This window comes from Nanorana parkeri, unplaced genomic scaffold (genome assembly GCF_000935625.1).
Source record: "Nanorana parkeri isolate BGI_ZX_2015 unplaced genomic scaffold, ASM93562v1 scaffold1328, whole genome shotgun sequence".
In the NCBI taxonomy this organism is placed as follows: domain Eukaryota; kingdom Metazoa; phylum Chordata; class Amphibia; order Anura; family Dicroglossidae; genus Nanorana; species Nanorana parkeri.
In genome coordinates, this window is record NW_017307596.1 from 252,366 (window position 1) to 271,838 (window position 19,473).

The 19,473-nt window shown below is 40.5% G+C and overlaps 1 protein-coding gene across 4 annotated transcripts in view; it reads right to left on the minus strand.

Annotated features, from left to right (window-relative positions):
• PCDH17 (protocadherin 17) overlaps window positions 1-19,473 on the minus strand; it is a 221,797-nt gene that overhangs the window by 191,743 nt on the left and 10,581 nt on the right. For 2 of the 4 annotated variants that reach the window (XM_018569391.1, XM_018569388.1), the window contains exon 1: window positions 11,393-15,189. The exons of the other annotated variants lie outside the window; for them this stretch is intronic. In XM_018569391.1, the coding sequence (XP_018424893.1) occupies window positions 11,393-13,876 (2,484 nt within the window). In that variant the 5' untranslated portion in view covers window positions 13,877-15,189. Of the gene's footprint in view, window positions 1-11,392; window positions 15,190-19,473 lie in introns of those variants that run through there. 4 annotated transcript variants of the gene reach the window in all.

Sequence of the window (19,473 nt, forward strand, 5' to 3'; positions counted from 1 at the left end):
GACAGGTGAATGCGGAAGTGATGTAACACACATCACTTCTGCATTCACAGCCCGGACGGGGATCAGCAAGGAGCTGATCTCCCGTCCTCCTCCTCCTGACGCCCTCGGAGCCGGTCCCGGGATCCAAGATGGGGCAGCGGATCCCGGGAATCAAGGTGAGGGGTCAGGGCCGCGAACGAGCACATATAGGCGATCGGCGGGCTATGGACCCGCTGATCGCCTATATGTGTAACACCCGGTACCGGGTGTTCGCATTGGACGGGCCTTTTCTGCCCGTGCGTGCCCGCTAGGGGGCGCGCGCGAGCAGAAAAAAATTGCCGTCTGGAGACGGCAACCCGCAGATGCTGCAGTGCCGTCTGTCCGTTTTTTTACTACGGGCGGACGGCAAGAGGTTAAGTGCCCATCCTCTGCCTGTTGGCATCCGCAGTCATGTGCAATAACATTGGCTGGGTGGACATTAGTAAATATGGCCTACAACTTCCACTCTCTGGATATATCTGTGTGTGGGAAATGAAAAGCAGTAGAAAATATAAAACTAGGAATCATATTTAAAAGAACAATCAAAGAAAAAAAGACAGCTCTGTTTTGGGAGAACATTCTTTAAGGCGAAATAGATATCCAGATAAATAGATGTACATTTATTAATCTAGTTAAATATCTTAACTTGAATACCAGAGGATATTACCAAGGTAATGAAATATGAAGTGCAGCTGCCTCGCACTGCGCTCAGTAAGAAAAGCTTGATTATTAATTTTACACTAGAACAGCTTCTATTATTAATGCAAAAATAGTTTTCCCTCAATTATTTTTGTACACTGCTGTTCCTTCAACCTCCTCCTCAGAAAAGGAGTTTGCTTGTATTGAGATATAAATAACATTAAAGTGATTAACAATATGGATGTGTTAGACTAAATACAGATGTGCTTGAAGTATGAAGTGCTATTCTTTTTGTTATTGCCAGCTTCACGTGAACTAAGTATTAGCATGTATTATGGTGTATAAAAAGACTGGAAAATTAATGTACCTGGAAAATTGTAAACAGTGTATTAAGAGTCACTCCACAGTTGCAGGCAGGCTAAACCATGCCTGCAACTGTGGAGCTTCTTATAATTGTTGTGGCTTCCTGTGGTGAGATCTTTGCACCAGATATCCCAGCTAAACCCATCTGATGCACCAACCACAAGGCATGGGAAGAAGTTGCAATGAACCTGCCTTTTTAACCCCATCTTGTTTTTTATGCCAGCGATTAATTAGAAGAGTTTGTTGCAGTGCGTTAACATTCCCTTATATCACGTGTTAATGTGCGCTTCATTAATAGTTAAGGTACTTGAACACATTTTTAACAAAAATTTATCTTATTTGTGTATCAATCAGCTGTAGATCCCCAAATCATCTCTGAATTGGTGTTGCTACTGTCCTTCCGTCTGGGGGGTGGCTACTTTTGTTGCCCATGGTCCCTGTGTGTGTTGTAGTCACCACTCTAAGCTCACTCCCGTGATGGGCTACAATCTCATGTTTAGTTTACTAAATTGTATTTAGTGGAACATGCTGAGCATATTCGGCCGATCCGAAGCCACGTAAAGCTACCCGATGTACGGCTGATTTCAGCCGATATACAGCTGAAATCAGCCGTACCAGCATGAAGTGAATAGCTGTTCGGCTCACTTCACTTCAGGTCGGTCTTTCACTTTTGCAGCTTAGTGAATAGACCCCTTTGTGTTGATGTGTGCTTCAAAATGAATAGCACTCCAACACAGTAACACATGTTACACACGTCAGCGCGGCCTGAAAATGACATGCGTGTCACCACAGCTCGGTAGTGTAAATGGGCCTTCAATGTGAGCAACCACACAAAGCATAATAAGAGCGCAGTTTAGTGATCGATCTCCCATAATTGCACAATGCTGCAATTTAATCACATAACAAATCAAGTGATTGATCTTCCAGTCCACTGCATAGACTTGGATGGAAGCGGGGGATTAATCACCTAACAAATGCTCATTTAAGAGATTCTTAGACAATTCTTCCCATATAAGTATGCCCGGTGAGATTAATTCCAACTTATCTAACCACTAAACAGCAATATTTGCATGAAGAATGTTTTTTAGTCTCTGAGATTGCCCATGTAGCCTTAACCTGGCCATACACATGGCAATTTTCAATCAGTTTCAATAGCCGCATTAAAGAAGAACTCCAGGCAAAAGTGTTTTTACCCTTGCAGAGGGGCGACCCCCGCAAAGTAAGGGTTAATTGCTTGTTTTTGTCTAGGTGATTAAAAAAAAAGTTATACTCACCCAAACGGCTGAGCCAGACGCCAGCTTCTCCAGTCACTGAAGCTTCTCTCCTTCTATGCTGCAGCATTGGAATTTTCACCAGGGTCCTCACGTCTATACACTGTTTATAGAACCTGATGATTTACGGGACCTTAGACCGCTGCAGCGGAGGAGGCAAGAGGCTCCAGGGACAGGCCTAAGAGCAAGCCAGCTCCGAGTATCGAGAGAGTAACTATTTTTTTTTTTTTTTACACCTAGACAGAAATGAGCACTTAACCCTTTCAGTGCGGGAGTAGCCCGAAGTTCTATTTTACTGGCCAGCTTTAACTTTTAGCTTAATCAACTTAGTAGCATCCAAATTTTTTTTTAAGCCTCATTTATTTATACAAGTTTCTGGTTATATCCTATCCTGGGTGGCCCAGCAAAATAATCTGGTCTATGATAATAATGCTCTTAACAATTTTAACATAGGGTGGAGCATACAGCCACAAAGGAACCAGAAGTGAGGTTAGCAAAGGCCCCAGTATGGAAAAGAAGTACTTCCAAGTGTAATACTCAATATAGAAATATGTTTATTGGTCATAACAATAGGTAAACACACTATGAATGGATTCTGTGACTCTACGGTGGCCATCTTTGTGCCCCTTTCTTTGCGCTTTGCTTCTTTTTTTTTTTACATCTCCTACTTTTTTGGAGCATTTCTTTATCACACTATTTTTTTTTTACATTTAAATAGTTTTTAATTCATTTTCAAACGTTAAATACCGTTTGGAAATGAAATAATTAAGAAAGAGATCAGGCAAACAATGTGTCATTATTGCAACATTCCAAATTCATGATTAAATGAGTAATAAAGTAAATATAAATGATAAACATAGATGAAGTAAAATAAGCGCATATATTCACTAGAGAGGTGCATCAGAGGGGAATATATCCTGGGAGTGCTAAGCCACCTGTAGAGAAGAGTATAACGTTGTTCAAGCCTCCCAAGTTTCAGCAAATGCATGCACATCTTGTCTGGTAAAGGCAAAGTCTTTCTCATAAGAATCATGAAGATTAACCCTTGAGATCACCTGAGTGCCAGCAAAATGTGGGTAACTACTGTGCGGTAAGAAGGAGCAATATGATCAATGCCAAGATGCAATTACGCCAAATGCAGCGAAATTTGTGCCAATACCGAAAATTGTGCCAAGAATGTGGAATATTGCGGTCCAATAATTATGGAGATACGCGAGGGAGACCTGAAAATGTTAGCCAAGCGGTAAGGTGTAAAATACCATTGTAAGGTTATCTATTGGGATAATTCCCAGAGATGAACACATTTAGTTGCAGCTGTTACATACATAAGTGCTTTGCACCATTGTGATGCGGTATAACATTTGTTCAGGTCGGTTTCTTATCTCTGTATCAAACAATTTTAACATATACATCTTATAAACCAATCTTACAGTAGCTTGTTGGTGTGATCTACATTTAAAAATCATGATTATAAATAATGCACAGGTACTTTATGGCAATCATCTGTAAAGTGAACCATGTACGTCACATGTAGCTGTGGGCTGAACGAGAAAAATCACTTGATTAACCCATCCACAATAAACTGTGTGGATGGAGGAATCTGCACTGCCGGCTATTGTATTCACACAGCTGCTGGCTACACCGCTGCCCGAAAACCTGAACAGTGACTTAGGGCCTGTTCACACGACATCCGTTTTCTGTGCTGACCTGATCCGTACGCTCCTTCACTAAAAATGCATCCCAATGTATCCCTATGTGTTTTATGGGCTACAGTTCTCACATGCGCAGTCCGTTCAGGTTACGACAGAAAAATACTGCATGTCACATTTTGTACGGTCAGGAAACGGTCCGGAAACGCAAAACGCATCAAAAACAAGTCAAAAACGCACTGCAGCTAACATAACGATAGCCCTACTCCAGCAAAAAAAAATGTGTTTTTTTTTTTAACTGGAATGCATCAAAAACGCGGCAAAAACACATAGCACCGCGTCTGCAGATCCGCACCTGATCCGGACATGAAACTCATGTGAACAGGCCCTTAAGGTGCCCATACACCTTACAACTATCGCAATACTTTTGTCTTGCGATGGTTGTAAGCTAATTAAAAGCTCGTACGATCTGCCCATCTTGCTAATTAAAAGCTTGTACGTACTGCAATGCTGAATGGGCAGTATGCGCTTGCGCACACCGGCCCGTTTGGCATTTGTCTCCTGAGAACGGCACTAACCCGCAGACAATCGTATGATTCTCGGCGGGTTTTCAAGCCTGAACGGGAGACAAAAGACGTGCGACCGTACAGTAGAAACGGTTGCACGCCTTCCATACACCTTGCGATTATCGTACGATCGCGGGATTTCCCACGGTTATCGTACGATAATCGCAAGGTGTATGGGCACCTTTAATCTGATTGAATGTAGTCACTCTTCAGCTGACAATTTTCCATCTGGCTGCTTTGATTTCAAAATCTACTTTTGACGAGCTGGGTGGTGCCAACAGGACCACCCACGGCTCGAATTCAGGCCGATTCAGCTAGCTTTATTTGTTGTTTCAAATGTATCCCATTACCTTTCCAAATATGATTTAAACTATAGTATAATCAAATCAACTATATCTATCCTTTACCATTTACATTTATTGATAAAAGTTCAAGGCTTTGGTGTATTCACCTTTATGTGCTGTACACTCTGCATTCTGCACATTTATATGTTCCAGTGACACCGTGCCCTCAAAGTCTGCCTCTTAACTCCTTGACTTTTTTTTTCTATTCCTAGAAGGTTCTATTGTGAGAGGATTATCCCAATAGTAAATTGGATTGGCAAGAGGGGCTTGGTTGGACATAAGGGGAATTACGAAACAAAAGCCAAAACAATAGCACTCTCAAATGTTATCTATTCACAGTTGGTTTAAGGGTCCATTGCTTTGTGAATGGCTCTGCACTTGATTGGATGCTGACAGCATTCTTACCAGTTCTCTAAGCACTGATCAATATGTCACTATCTGTATGACAAATACCACATTCATGGTAGATTTAACAAATGCAAAAGGCTGCATTCGGGGTATATTGAGGATATCTCAAATTGAACTGAATGGTAAATGGTTATGTTCTGTAAAGTTGGAGCAGGAGTACACGCCAACAAAGCCATATTAAACAATGGGAAACTATATTTGGCAGTTGATTTTTTTCCAAAAAAACACAAAGAGTAGGGTAGCAACAAGAATAGCAGAAGAAAGGGCAAAAAAAAACACCACACAACGTACCCTGCTGTGGAGGGGGCCATGTCTGATTTAAGCCCGCTTTTTTACTTCAGACCTTCTTGCACAAATGGAAGCATTATTATGCTCTGTTGATTAGTGAGAAGAGGCTTTCGTACTCACATGTTTGCAGGGCTGTATTTAGAATGCCTGCTGGCCTAGGCACACTTGAATAATTACACTCTGCACGCTCTATTCCTTTTGTCACCAGCCTTCTACATGATTAATGCTAAGAAATAAAATGATTATTAAGAAAGCTAAACCTGGAGTGTAGTACTGAAGCTAGTAAGGTGTCTGCAGGGTCAGCCTAAGGCAAACGTGACCCGTATGGTCAAACAGGGCAGTTTGCCATCAGCAACAGCAAGGGGGACTGCTGGAGTACAATTCCTAAAGGCGAAAATGTCTTCACACTGTAGCTGCAGGTCTGACCTCCCCTGTCAGACGTGTCCATCAGCAATGCCCTCTCTCCCAACTACTCTGCTGCAGCAAGAGGATTGAGAACAACAAAGTACAGTCCATTCTCCCATGAATCATCTTTTGCATTTATATGGTGGTGCTTACCTGTAAAAGACAAGTTGCCAGGTTTCCCTAATTCTAAGTATTCTTCAATTTCAATACCTGAGCCAGGTAAACATTAATGTCTCAAGTGTATACAATTCTATTTCTGAAAGCTGCAGCCTATTGATACTGCTAGCAGTGTGGTGTTGCAGAGGAGGCTGCTGTGCACAGTTCATGTTTATGATGGTATTTGTCTCTGCACTCCACAAGCTTCCTGTAGCTCTAATTCATTAGGAAACAACATCGCAGGAAGGTTCTGCTTTCTGTTTTCTGAGCAAAACCCAGTACTTCACCCACAAGAAGAGCTCATTTGCCGTTTGCAATCATCAGTTGGGGAATGATGAATCAATGAAAATATGAAATAGTATTACAAGGATAGAAACGGGATAAGCGATATTAATAGCTCCCAATTGTTCATCTCTTGGAGAGAAAATCCATTTTTTGGATCCAAATCCCTTCCCCTTTTAGGTAGGATGTAATGATAATGATAAATAAATGTGCTGTTTAAATACCAGCAATATTCCAGCCATTTGTTTTCAATCCGTAGTGTAAAAGAAAACACAAATATTGCCCACATCCAGTCATTGTTTGTTTTCATTTTGTTACTCCAGAGATGATGGCATTTGGCTGTATAAGTAGCACAGTTATTAAACACACAAAGAGATGTGCTTGCTTTGTAGTACCTTTGTAGTAACTTTTTTATGGATAGTGACAATAAAAAGTCTATGGAAACTGTGCCTGCTTTGTATGGAGTATTATATAATAATATAAACTTACTGATAGGCTAAACAAATATTCAATAATTCATAGAAATAGTAAAGAAAAAAAACTATATAAGAATTATTTAAATACTCACTTTTAATGAGATGGCATAAAAAAGCCTAAAGTGTACATCTGAAATTGTTTTCAATGTTTTATTGTAAAAGGAAATCATAAAATGGTTCACTGAGCACATAATATTGTGGTCTATAACTTTAAGTAATTTTAATGTTCCTTTCACTTCTTACGTGCTTGACCTTCCATATTTTTACTGCATCAAATACCAGGATTTATAGATTACCCACCATAGGGTGCTCTGTATTTTACTTTACTGTGCCCTCCTAGTCATAAACACTATACATTCTCTTCAAGGAGAGCCTGACAGTATGTGGTCTATGAAGTCTGACATGTCAAAATTGCCATCCTGAATACTTTTCCAGGTCAGTGAATCTAGGTGGTGAAGCTGGGATTAGAATGACAGCCTACAAATCAGCAAGGGGCAGCGCCCATTAAAACTATGTTTCCCAGCAACCTTTCACTTGCACACACTGTTTTCTTTTTTTAATTATTGAGTATAAAGTACACATATGTTCATGTGTATGTATATACCTGCAGCATGTTATAATCAAGTATTTAGTGGTTTAATACTGGTTGTTGCCCACAAGTGCACACAGCTATTGGTTGTTGCCCACAAGTGCACACAGCTAACCAGATAAAGATGGGTAAATCTCCATGGTTTGAGGCTTCTGAAGCGTGGTAATCATACAAGTTGCTCATTTTCTAACGATTAAAACGGTGTTAGGCCTCAATCACACAGACGCAAAACGGCTATACAATGTCAAGAAGGATTGAACTTTTGCACCCGGGAGTTACAGATGTCTACATCCAGCTGCAGCCAGCACCCTGCTGAAATACAGGCCGACAAATGCCAATGCTGTAGACAACTAACCATACATCCGAGCAGTTACATGCATGCATGGATGGATGAGCGGTACTAGACGCAGATAGTGATCCGCACATTGACAGTGTTTGCAAGGACGCTATCAGCTAGCTCGCCCAGCATCATTGGTTGCTAGGAAGCAGGTAGGTGCACCATAACAACCAACAACACTGTGGGGCCACCAGCGTCTTAGCAACCAATGACAATGCGTGGTTCAGCTGAGAACATCCTAGCAAACAGTGGCACTGTTTTGTCCAGCCTCTAGTGTCCTTGCTACCAATGACACTGTATCACTCAGCCACCAGTCAACCAATGACACAATGTGCAATCTACATATCATCATTGGTTATCAGGACGCAGGCAGGCACACCATAACAACCAATGATGCTGTGGGACCGCAATTGTCTTAGCAAGTAATGACTTGGTGAAACCCACAGTGTCATCGATTGCCAAGATGCTGGCCAGCCTGTGTCCTAGAAGCCAATTACACTGTGTGGCTCAGCCATCAGTCAACCAATGACATTGTGCAGGGTGCACAGCGACAATGGTTATTAGGTCACGGAGGGTAGTTTGGCAGGCAGAAAACTGGCCAAATAGTTCATCCATTCAGCAAACTGCAGACAGCTTGGGTGTGGGTCAAAGTCATGGTTGACCCTAACTCAACATTCATTCCTACTTAAGATGAAGACTGAAACCTACAAGAATGGGTTGTTACCCATTCTTGTAGGGTAACAAGAATGCCCTAATAACCATTGCATCTGGAAATGATACACAGTTAATTCATCTATCTTCTTCATTGCAACAACCAGCAGTGACCAGAGCTCACCATCAAAATAGATTTAATTTTAGACAGCAATTTTGGACAGTAGAAACGGTAAATTATCTTAATACATTGCCTTAAGTATTAAGCTACAAAATCATGCTAGCAAGTATAGGTTTTATTAACTGAATAACAGCTCAGGCCTCATTTAAAGCGAGGGGGCCATTTTCTGACCCACAAAACACCAGTTTAACATGACAAGTACCTACACAGTTTAGTTCTTCAAGTGACAACTTTGTGGGCATAATATCCCTTCACCGTAGAGCTGATACATTTAGACATGCAGGTGTCTAAGCTCATATAACTCTTATACATTTATCACGGTTATCTGCTGCTGGGTTAAGTAATGTATCCTGCAATCCTCAGGTAGGGCATTATGCCACAGACCCAATGAGTCCCAGAATCATTAAAGGGCATACGTAGACTAATATGCTAATCTGAATACATTACCTGAATACATTAAAGTGACACTAAACTCGGGAGTTAAATCTTAAAAATGCATTCAAGTACCTTAACTAATAACAAAAATGTATCATATTTGTGTATCACTCGGCTGTAGATCCTCAAATCATCTCTGAATTCATGGTGACACCGTCCTTCCTTCTGTAGGGTGGCTACTTCTGTTCTCCATGGTCCCTGTGTGTGGTTGTAAAGTAGCCAAGTTCAAGCTCACTCCTGTGATGGACTACAATCTCATGTTTAGTTTACTCATTTGTATTGAGACTGCAGTCCATCACAGGAGCGAGCTTGGAGTGGTGGCTACTTTACAACACACACAGGGACCATGGGGAACAAAAGTAGTCACCTCCCAGAAGGAAGGAAAGTGTCAGCATGAATTCCGAGATGATTTTAGGATCTCCAGGTGAATCATACACAAACAAGCTTCAGTGCCACAGTTTTATTAATAGTTAAGGTACTTAAATGCATGTTTAAGACTTTAACTGCTGAGTTTAGGGCTTGTTCACACCAAATGCAGACCAGATCTGCATGAGTTTCTGCACATGCAGTGCAGTGGGTTGTTCCGCGTTTTTTGATGCGTTACAGGCCGTTTTTGGTAAAAAAAAACAAAACTTTTTTTTAGTTTAGAATGGGCTTTCAGTGCGTTCCAGGGCATTTGCATTTGTTTTTGATGTGTTTGCATGCATTCCAGAGCAGCTAAAATAGGGCTTGCTACAGTTTTTTTACATGCTCTGGAACTAAACGCTGAGGTGTGAACTAGAGCCCAAAATACCATTGGAATACATTGGACGCAGTTTTGATCCGGTCTGTAACTGCTCTGCTCCTGGAACACGCTTGGTGTGAACAAGGCCTTAGTGTCACTTTAACATAAATAGAGCTGTTAACAGTTTCTGACAATAACAATAATGCATGTAATAACGGTTCCCTTGCATATGCATAATCTTACAGCAATCTAGGCAGATATAAATATTCAAATTCATTCATATACAGAATCATTGATATTCTTCCATATTCTGAAACACTGACATGAGCATCTCATTTACTGATAAACAGTATGCCTATTCCAGTTAAATGTGTGGAATAGGGAATTTCCGTTCCAGGATTAGTGATAGTTCAGTTCAGTTTAAAGAAACCCTGTCATGAAAAAGGGGATATAACTGCTTAACTCCTTCGTAAAATGCTGGTTTCCGGGCTGTTTGAATGAACATCTGACATTCTGAGTCATTGACCAGTAAGAAATATGCAGATCAAGCAAGATACAGTAAAGCTGGCCATACACCATAAGATTTTTCTTGTTCATCCCCATGGGCGATGAATTAGGCCAATTTCTAATAAACTGTTGGCACCCCTCCGCTTGGTTTTTCAACCAACTTTTGTCGAAGGAGCCGGTCTGAAAATTTCCGACTGAACGGTGTCTGCATCCAATCAGAAGCAGGTACTATCCGGGTATTCAGCGGCTGCTGACTACAATAGCTGGCAGCGGGATATTAGTCCATCCACACTGTTCCTCCTACAGAGATAAAGAAAAAAAAAAAACTACTAGTGTATGGCCAGCTTAATACATACACATTCCTCCACATTATATCTCTTTAAAAATGCTGTGGGTGCTGAAAAATATGAAGGGATTTCAGTGCAGCAGTGGCAGCGTCGTCAGCCCACTACAGGAAGTTAGAAGCTGACTGCATTTCTGGCAGGATTATCAGATAATCTGCAGTACTTGCAGCTTTTTTAAACATGTATATCAAAAAGGGACATGTGCATGTATTGGAGAGATGTGCCACCTGCTTTTTTTTTGCCCACACTTACATACATACTTGTAATGGTCAGCAAAACATTTTCTGTTTCTTCAAGCCATTATCCTTGATCCGGATGCCCCAGCACTGCCCCAAGCCATACCACAATGCTAAAACTCCATCTTGCCCATGTCAAGAATACTGTACAGAGCATTCCTTAAAATGAAGGGAGAACAGAAAATGTTTTGTTGACAATAATATTAATAAGCATGTCACCTTTTGGGGGTAACCAGATTTACAACCTTAGATTCATGACAAGTTCTCTTTGAAAAAAGAGATTCTGTTATACATTAGTAACAGTTTCTGTTATCTAGTAACTTGCATTTCTGATAGAGAACACAAGCTCTTTCTCTCTGAAAAATAAAAAGAATGAATAAATGCAACAGGCCATTACTAGGTAATAGAGCTATAGCAGTTTCATTGTAGCTTCAAAAGCAGACATACATCCATTTGTGTGAGCTATACAGTCATCAATAGCCATGTTGGTAATGAGTAATTAATTAAATGATTTCATCCCTACCTTAGTTAATGGTATCCAGGTAGAGGTAGAAGAATTTTCAGAGGCCAGTCTTGCTGGGCCTGTGTCATTGTTCTGATTTTGACAACCTGCATTCTCTTTAGGATCAGTCTCATTAGAAGTAGGAGTAAAATACATCACGCCTGAATGAGAGGAACTGAGAGGAAGTCTGGACTGACAATCAAAATACATTGGAGATGTGACAAGTAATGGGCAGCTCACAACATTCATTGCATTTTTTTCTTCCACTTCACTCTGGACAAGCATAATATCATTTTTGTTTATGTTTTTTTTTTTCATTTTTCCTAATTTAGGTTGAGTGGAATAGGCTGTCCTACCACTGTAGGATCCAACATCTTTGTTCTCCTTTTTACACTTAACAACTATTGTGACCATTGCAGCAAAAAGGATAATAGAAATTGCACTCAGAGCAATCAAAACGGGCAAGTAGATGTCCCAGTCCCGTTGTTCTCCGATTACGTTGCCTTCTTCATTAATGCACCCTACACAGTCTGAATTTGCCTTTATGATTAATTTTGCTACAGTTGAAAGTGATGGTTTTCCATTATCGGTGACTTTGATTATTAGTTCAACCACTGGGGCAACATTCTCCCAATGCGAGTTGAGCAATCTGATCTCTCCAGTCACTGAATCTATTTCAAAGAGGTGTTCTTTACTTTCCTGAATTATTTCATAAGTCACTCGGCCACTTTCTCCAAAGTCAATGTCCATAGCTCTAACAGTGCTGATAACATATCCCACGCCCACATTCCGTGGCACATAAATTTCTGCGGTATCATTCTGTAAGCTGGGTAGAACAATGACTGGCGCATTGTTATTGACATCTAAAACAGACACTCTGACAGTGGCATTGCTTTCTAAATGTGGAGTGCCGAAGTCCTTTGCGATTACTTTAAATTCAAAATATTTTGTTAGCTCATAATAGAAAGTCCTTAGGGCATATATTGCTCCATTCCTTGGGTTAATGGAAACATATGTGGAAATTGACACACCATCAATGTACGAGGGGAATATAGAATAAGATACAGTTCCATTTTGCCCTAAATCTGGATCTTGTGCAAGAACTGAACCAAGGTACTCTCCAGGGATATTATTTGCAGAAACTTGCAATGCATACATTGATTTAGAGAAACTCGGAGGATTGTCATTTTCATCCAAAATCCTTACAGAGAAAGAATTTGTAGAATCTAGCGAGGGGTTTCCATTATCTCTAGCAATGATGGTTATATTGTATTCATCTTGTATTTCACGATCAAGAGGCCTACTGGTTACAACAGTGTAGAAGTTGTCATAGTTATCTTCAAGTTTAAATGGGACATTGCCCAGGACCCAGCACTGGAATTGGCCATTTTTTCCAGAGTCCTTATCAGTAACTCTAACTAAGGCTATAACAGTACCAGGAGGAGAGGCTTCACTAATTGCCCCCTGGCGGACAGACACAAAGCTGATAGATGGATAGTTGTCATTTATGTCAGTAACTAAAACAGTCACTTTGCAATGCACGGGAATTGGGTTTGGTCCTTGGTCTTCTGCCTGCACATCAATTTCAAGCATCTGAATTTCTTCATAATCTATATTGCCTTTAACCTGTATCACGCCAGTTTGAGAATCAATGGAAAATAGGTCCCATACTTGTTCAGATGCATAACCACTGAATGAATACAAGATATCTGCATTAGAGCCCTCATCTGGATCTGTAGAATTTAGGTCAATTATCCTCTTCCCCAATGGTGAATTCTCAGCTATTTCAACAGTGTATGATTTTGATTCAAAAACAGGACTGTTGTCATTGGCATCAATAACCTTAATGTTTATCTGCAGATTGGCTGATCTTGGAGGGTTTCCTCCATCAAAGGCAGTTAAAATAAGTGTATGATGAGACTGTTCTTCTCTGTCTAAGGCTCTCTGAATAACTAACTCAGGAACTTTTGTACCATCCCCTCTAGATTTAATATCCAAGGAAAACAAGCCAGAATCTCCTCTTATTTTATAAGTCCTCAAGCCATTAGTCCCAAAATCCGGGTCTTGTGCTGTCGTTAAAGGAAATCTGGTACCTGGTGAGGCATTTTCTGAAATATCTATATCAATCTGATCGGAAGCAAATTTAGGAGAGTTGTCATTTATATCAAGTATTTCAACCTTGATCATACATATCTCCTTGTCATTTGCAAAAACTTCTAGAGAAATTACACACTTAGGACTGTTTTTGCAAAGAGCTTCACGATCAATCCGTTGCTTAGTGTACAGTAACCCACTGTTCGAATCAACATCCAATAAATGAGGAGCAGAGTTCTCCAGCACCCTAAAATTAGGTCTTTTCCCCCGTTCTGGAGGCTCCAGCTGTGCATCGTTAATATTGCCAATAGCATTTCTTGACCCCCCTTCTTCTGAAACTGAATAATTCAAAGTTTTCAAAGCTTGAACAGAAGCCCAATAGAAAAAGTGAAAAAGGACAAAGCGGCACATCCCAAACAGTGTCTGTTTATCAGTTATCTAGTTTTTGTTGTCACTAAAATCCCAGTCAAATTAAAAACTGATAGAGAAGGCAAGCCCCCAGTGATCTGCCACATGAGGGCAGTTATGACAGCATTAGGAGATTGATTTCACTTTCCAAGAAATCAAGTATTTCAATCTTGGATGGTTTAAAGCAGATGATAACTATCTCATCCAAAGAAGATTAGACAGACTGCAATTTACACATTCTATTCTGATGTATGATTGAGCAGCTCGAGGGAGAAAAAAAAAAAAAAGTGTTGGCATGCAAAAAAACATTGCATTTAGAGGGAGAGGTTGGGAAAAGTAGCTGCAAACTTTCCAATAGAGACAAGCTATAAAAAAACAAATGCACTTTGAAAATGCCAAGTTGTCAGCTACGCCTCCAAAACAACTGTCAATTGCATCATATTATCTCTATTTGCAGGCAGAAATTCATGAATATTAAAGACGGTGGGGATTTGCAGACGATCTGGACAAAATCCAAAATACAAGGACCCATCAAAGTTGATCATCAATTGCTAAGTATTACAGCCACGGCTTGGTTTCAGTCATTTCATTCTTAGACTTTTTTTTCTGTTCTGCAAGGCCAGTAGCCACATCAGTTTACAACCAACAATTGTATTCAGTTCAATTCCAGTTTTCATTCTGTATTCTGGAACAAATCAACAGGCAAAGCATGCTGGATGCACAGATTATAAAACGGTGGAAAAAAAAAAGATGAAATCACAGTTGAATAGAGAACAGTTACTGCATTCATAGCCAGATTTGCTTCAACTGTTCCTCTTTCATTTTTTTGCCGATCATTGCCATGTTATCACTTCCTCCCCGCAGTCCTCAACACACGGTTAAACTAAAAAAATCTGGATCAAAGCACAGTCCTCATTTTCACAAGTATTTAGGTATATTCAGCAATTATTATTGTAAGTGGTGAACATGGGCAATCAATAGCTGCAGATTCCCAATGGACTCCACATTAAAGAAAGAGCCGCAGTGACTGGTGCTTATTCTGGATGCAGAGCACTAAACATCGTACAAATTCAATTTCATTTCCAAACAACAAAACGGCTGTCATTATTGAAATAAGTTAGCACGGAGTCATAATGCGCACAATTGCAAATTGGCTTCTAGATAAATAGTCCATGTCTTGATTTCAAGGCAATGAGCTCATAGTTTCATATATTTAGCTGTGACTATTCGCCATGGTTTTGGACAAAATGCAATCTGCAAAGATGTAAGAGTATATATGGAGATGTTTCTGCGGTTGTGAAGATGAGAATCGTTTTTACTTACTCTAGCATCCTTGCAAGAGAGATGCAGTGAATAACAAAACACAGTTATCCAAGCAGTCCCCGGGATTAATAATTCTCTTCAGCTGTTGTGCATGTAAACGGCACAGATCTTGTGGGTAAAATAATATAGCAGGCTCTGAGCAGGAAAAGCACAAGCAATTCTTTGAAAAGGCATAGATACGAGTTGAATTTGTTCCCCCATCTGCTATTTTCCTCCCAAGTCCTAGACAAAACGCTGCTATTTCTGCAATCTGCAGCAGCCCTTGTGTTTGCCTCTGCTGGTACTTCAGTCGTTCATTCACAGGATTCAGAAGAATCTGCACTACGAAACATTAGATTTGTAAAACGCCAATAGACCCAAAGCTAAGCAACACATTGTAAGTTGCTAAAAATTCAACAGTTTAGAGGTGCCTTAAATCCTCTGATCCTCCATTTGCCATACGCCAACCTTCACTCTCAGTTCTTCTCTTTGACTGACTTAATTTCTTGTCTCTCTTGCTCGTTCTCTCTTTTTTTTTCCATTTTTTTTTTTTAAGGAACATTGAAGAGTAAAGATTAGCTTATTACTGCCACCTACTGGCTTTACCATCTCACTGCCTTAGTACTTCGCCACTCACTTGCACAGTTATATACTTGGGAGATCACCTCATATTGCCATAAGGTATTCTCTTCTGCTAGGTATCTGAAATCCATTTTGTACCATCTTGTCTTGTATATCCACTGTCTCACAAACATGACGGCGGAGCATTGTGCCATACTACAACATAAAACGCTGCAGCTCCTCAATCGACATACAAAAGGACCGACCTGTTCTGTCATATTAAAACCACAGAATAAAGTGCATTTCTATAAGACAAAATTAATACTATTTGGCAGCAATAACAGAAACAATGCACATATTAATTTAAATGCTAGATTTTAATTACATGTAGTAAATATTAAAAACCAGGGAAGTACTAACTATCCCCAATTTAATTATGCCTTTTTTTTGTTTTTGTTTATAGTAATTAAATTACTATGCTCCGATCCATTATTCTTTCATGGCAACTCCTTCTGGTTTCCCAATATATAACCATGCAATCTGCTGCTGGCTTTGCTACCTTTAAATCTTAATCTTTTTTTTATCAAAAGCAATTGCACATGTGCCCTTAGCAGGGTTAGATCAATTTCAATTCCAAGGTGCATTAACTGTTTAACCTTTTGCAAGCTAAAGAGGGCTGTGATGCAGTGCAGATAAATACTCTGCAAGTCCCATCTGACAGTAAAATTCATACAGGTTAGTAGTCCGGTCTGATCTTACGCTTGAAGGTTTAGGATTGGACGGTTGTAAGAACAAGCAATTATTTTCCTCTTAAAGCTTAATGTCCCGTGCTCACATCTGCCTCTCATTCTAGCCACTGTTATTGATGCAGTGATTGTTTTAAACTGCATCCTCCTTGTTTCATAACCCAAGCTGCTGAAGGGTATAGAACAAGCTGCTAAAAGGATATGTTCGAAATGAAATAAGATGCATTTTAATATCCAGCCTAATGCAATAATGGTAAAATAAATAAAACTTATTGCATTTTATTACAATGGCGCCCGGTGACAGAAGACTTACAGGAAGTTAGAATTGATTAAAGGAAAGCTTCTACAAAACATGCTATTTATCTTCCTGGACAAGAGTAATGAAATTAACGGTATTAGACTATCGAAGCTCGGAAAAGCTGAGAAAGCAGCAAGTGGTGCAAGCAGGATTGTCTTCTCTTCAACATCAGTATTCTGAATGCCTTCGGTTCCGTGATGTGGAAACCATTTACATAGTGATGGATTTTTTTATAATATCACTGCATATGCTAGGGTATAATTCCCATAGAACATATTTTGTGTTAATCGTATTGTAACCAATTTGATCCCCACTAGCACCTTTAATCACTCCTTACCACTGTGGCTGCATTAAGCCAATTGTACATTCGGTTGAAGAGGCTGACTTGTTTCTGAAATATCATGCAGACAGGCAGCGATATCCAATGCTGGGGGTGCTGCCTAAACCGTAATATGTCTAAGAACAAGATCTGCTAATGGTGGGAGTATGCCAAGTAACTTCCAGGAATTCCCAGGATTTGTATGTGTGCATCCCATCCCCCAGTGCTATTTCTGATGTCTAATTATTATTATTATGGATGTAACACAGCTTCTTTCTATTCTAGGCTAGCTGAACTAGTTTAACTATGGTAATGAATTATGATCTCTGTATAAATGCACACCGCACAATTCTGTATCAGTATGAACACACAGACATGTCTATAACGCAACCTCGATGTAGACTGCAGGAATCACTCAGCCCAATCTAGGAGCCCACAAATACATTTTTTAGGAGCCAAGAATGCCAACAGCCAAAAAAGGGAGAGAGAACTTTCTTGTCCTTATGGCTCAAACTTTTTTTTTTCTTTTTTTAAAGCTGTACACCAGACAACATATGTTAATTTAAATATATTCCTCAATGGCCACAAAAGGATATAAATCTACTTTGTGTACACCAAATGCCTTTGAAAACCCAGACTTGGAGCAGTGAAAGCCTCACTGTGCTGTACATAGCCTGTGCAGAGAGCAGAGCTGTAGGAGGGACGCAGCCGGTCCACCCTCTATGGGTTTCCTGCAGAAAACTACAGGAGGGGGGCAGAGACAACACCAGACACCCTGCACAAGGACAGAGAATAGCAGTGACCGGTCTCTGTTACAGGAGGGGGCGGAGACAAGACCAGTCACCCTGCACAAGGAGAGAGAATAGGAGTGACCGGTCTCTGTTACAGGAATGGGCAGGGGCAAAACCAGTCATCATGCACAAGAAGAGAATAGCAGTGACCGGTCTGTTACAGGAGGGGGCGGAGACAAGACCAGTCACCCTGCACAAGGAGAGAGAATAGGAGTGACCGGTCTCTGTTACAGGAATGGGCAGGGGCAAAACCAGTCATCATGCACAAGAAGAGAATAGCAGTGACCGGTCTGTTACAGGAGGGGGCGGAGACAAGACCAGTCACCCTGCACAAGGAGACAGAATAGCAGTGACCGGTCTCTGTTACGGGAGAGGGTGGAGACAAGACCAGTTACCTGCACAAGGAGAGTGAGCAGCAGTGACTGATCTTTCTTACAAGAAGCTACTGTACAGAGGCAAAGTCTCACACCGGATTACTGCACATATATTTAAAAATACACAAAGATTCAAGTAAGAATACACATTCCTCTTGTATTTAGACAATATTTACGTATGCCAAAGATCAGCTTTAAGCTTTGGATAGAGTGGCAAATTTAGTTAAGTTAGTAATAAACTCTCATTGCAATACTACATTACTGTAGCCACATGCGTCTAGCATTAAATCCAAAGGTTTTTTTTCTGCATGTTGCTATATACAGTTCACGTTTCCCCTTTTAAAGCATGTCTGCGCTGTGTCCCTCTATGGTGAACAGTCATGTCTAAGGAAGGGACCCCGAGTGGCCCCGAAACATTGCAATGTGACAAGATGTGTACGCACCAATAAAATGATCACTTTTTGCAGATTTGGCCACAGCGTGCTGATGATATATTTTACTTCTTGAATCTGAAGCGGTGCCATCTGCAGTCACTACAGCACCCACCGCAAGGGACATACCAGTAAAGGAGTGTGGTAGGAGTCTCCTATATCCTCTATGGTGAACTTCCCCGAAGGAAGCAGGCACTCTGCTATTCAGAGCATAGTTGTTGCTAAAGAAATCCCATAGAATGGGACTGCTGTCAATCAAAGACCTTGTAGGAGGAAGAAGGGCATGGCTTTGAATGGCGTGATTCTGTGCTGACTGTTTGGAATGGCCAGGAGTGCACACACAACAGGTGGGCTCCAGGGGGACCCTGCAAACTAGCAGAGCCACCCTAGAGGAAACACATTTCTAGCATGAACTTTAAAAAAGTCTATTTTGCCACAAAAATGTGCTTCACATAAAAATGGGGCACAAAACCAGCAATAATATAAAAGGTATGCTATTACATTTATTTTGTATAATCAGGGGTTTATTAACACTTTTAGGGTCTGTTCACACCACCTCCATCTTAGAAAGGTTTTTTTTATCTGCACCAAAAAAAAAAAGCTTACAAGGTAAGTCCAATGGGTTTAAATTAGGGTAGCACAGATACCAAGTACAGTACTCGGTACAAGTACAAGTACCTGTACCGATACTTTTGAGCTCCAAGACTAGACTAGAGAACAATTCAGAAATTGGGAGGCAGCTGTCATTTGTAAGGAGCACACGGAGTTCCCGGGATTT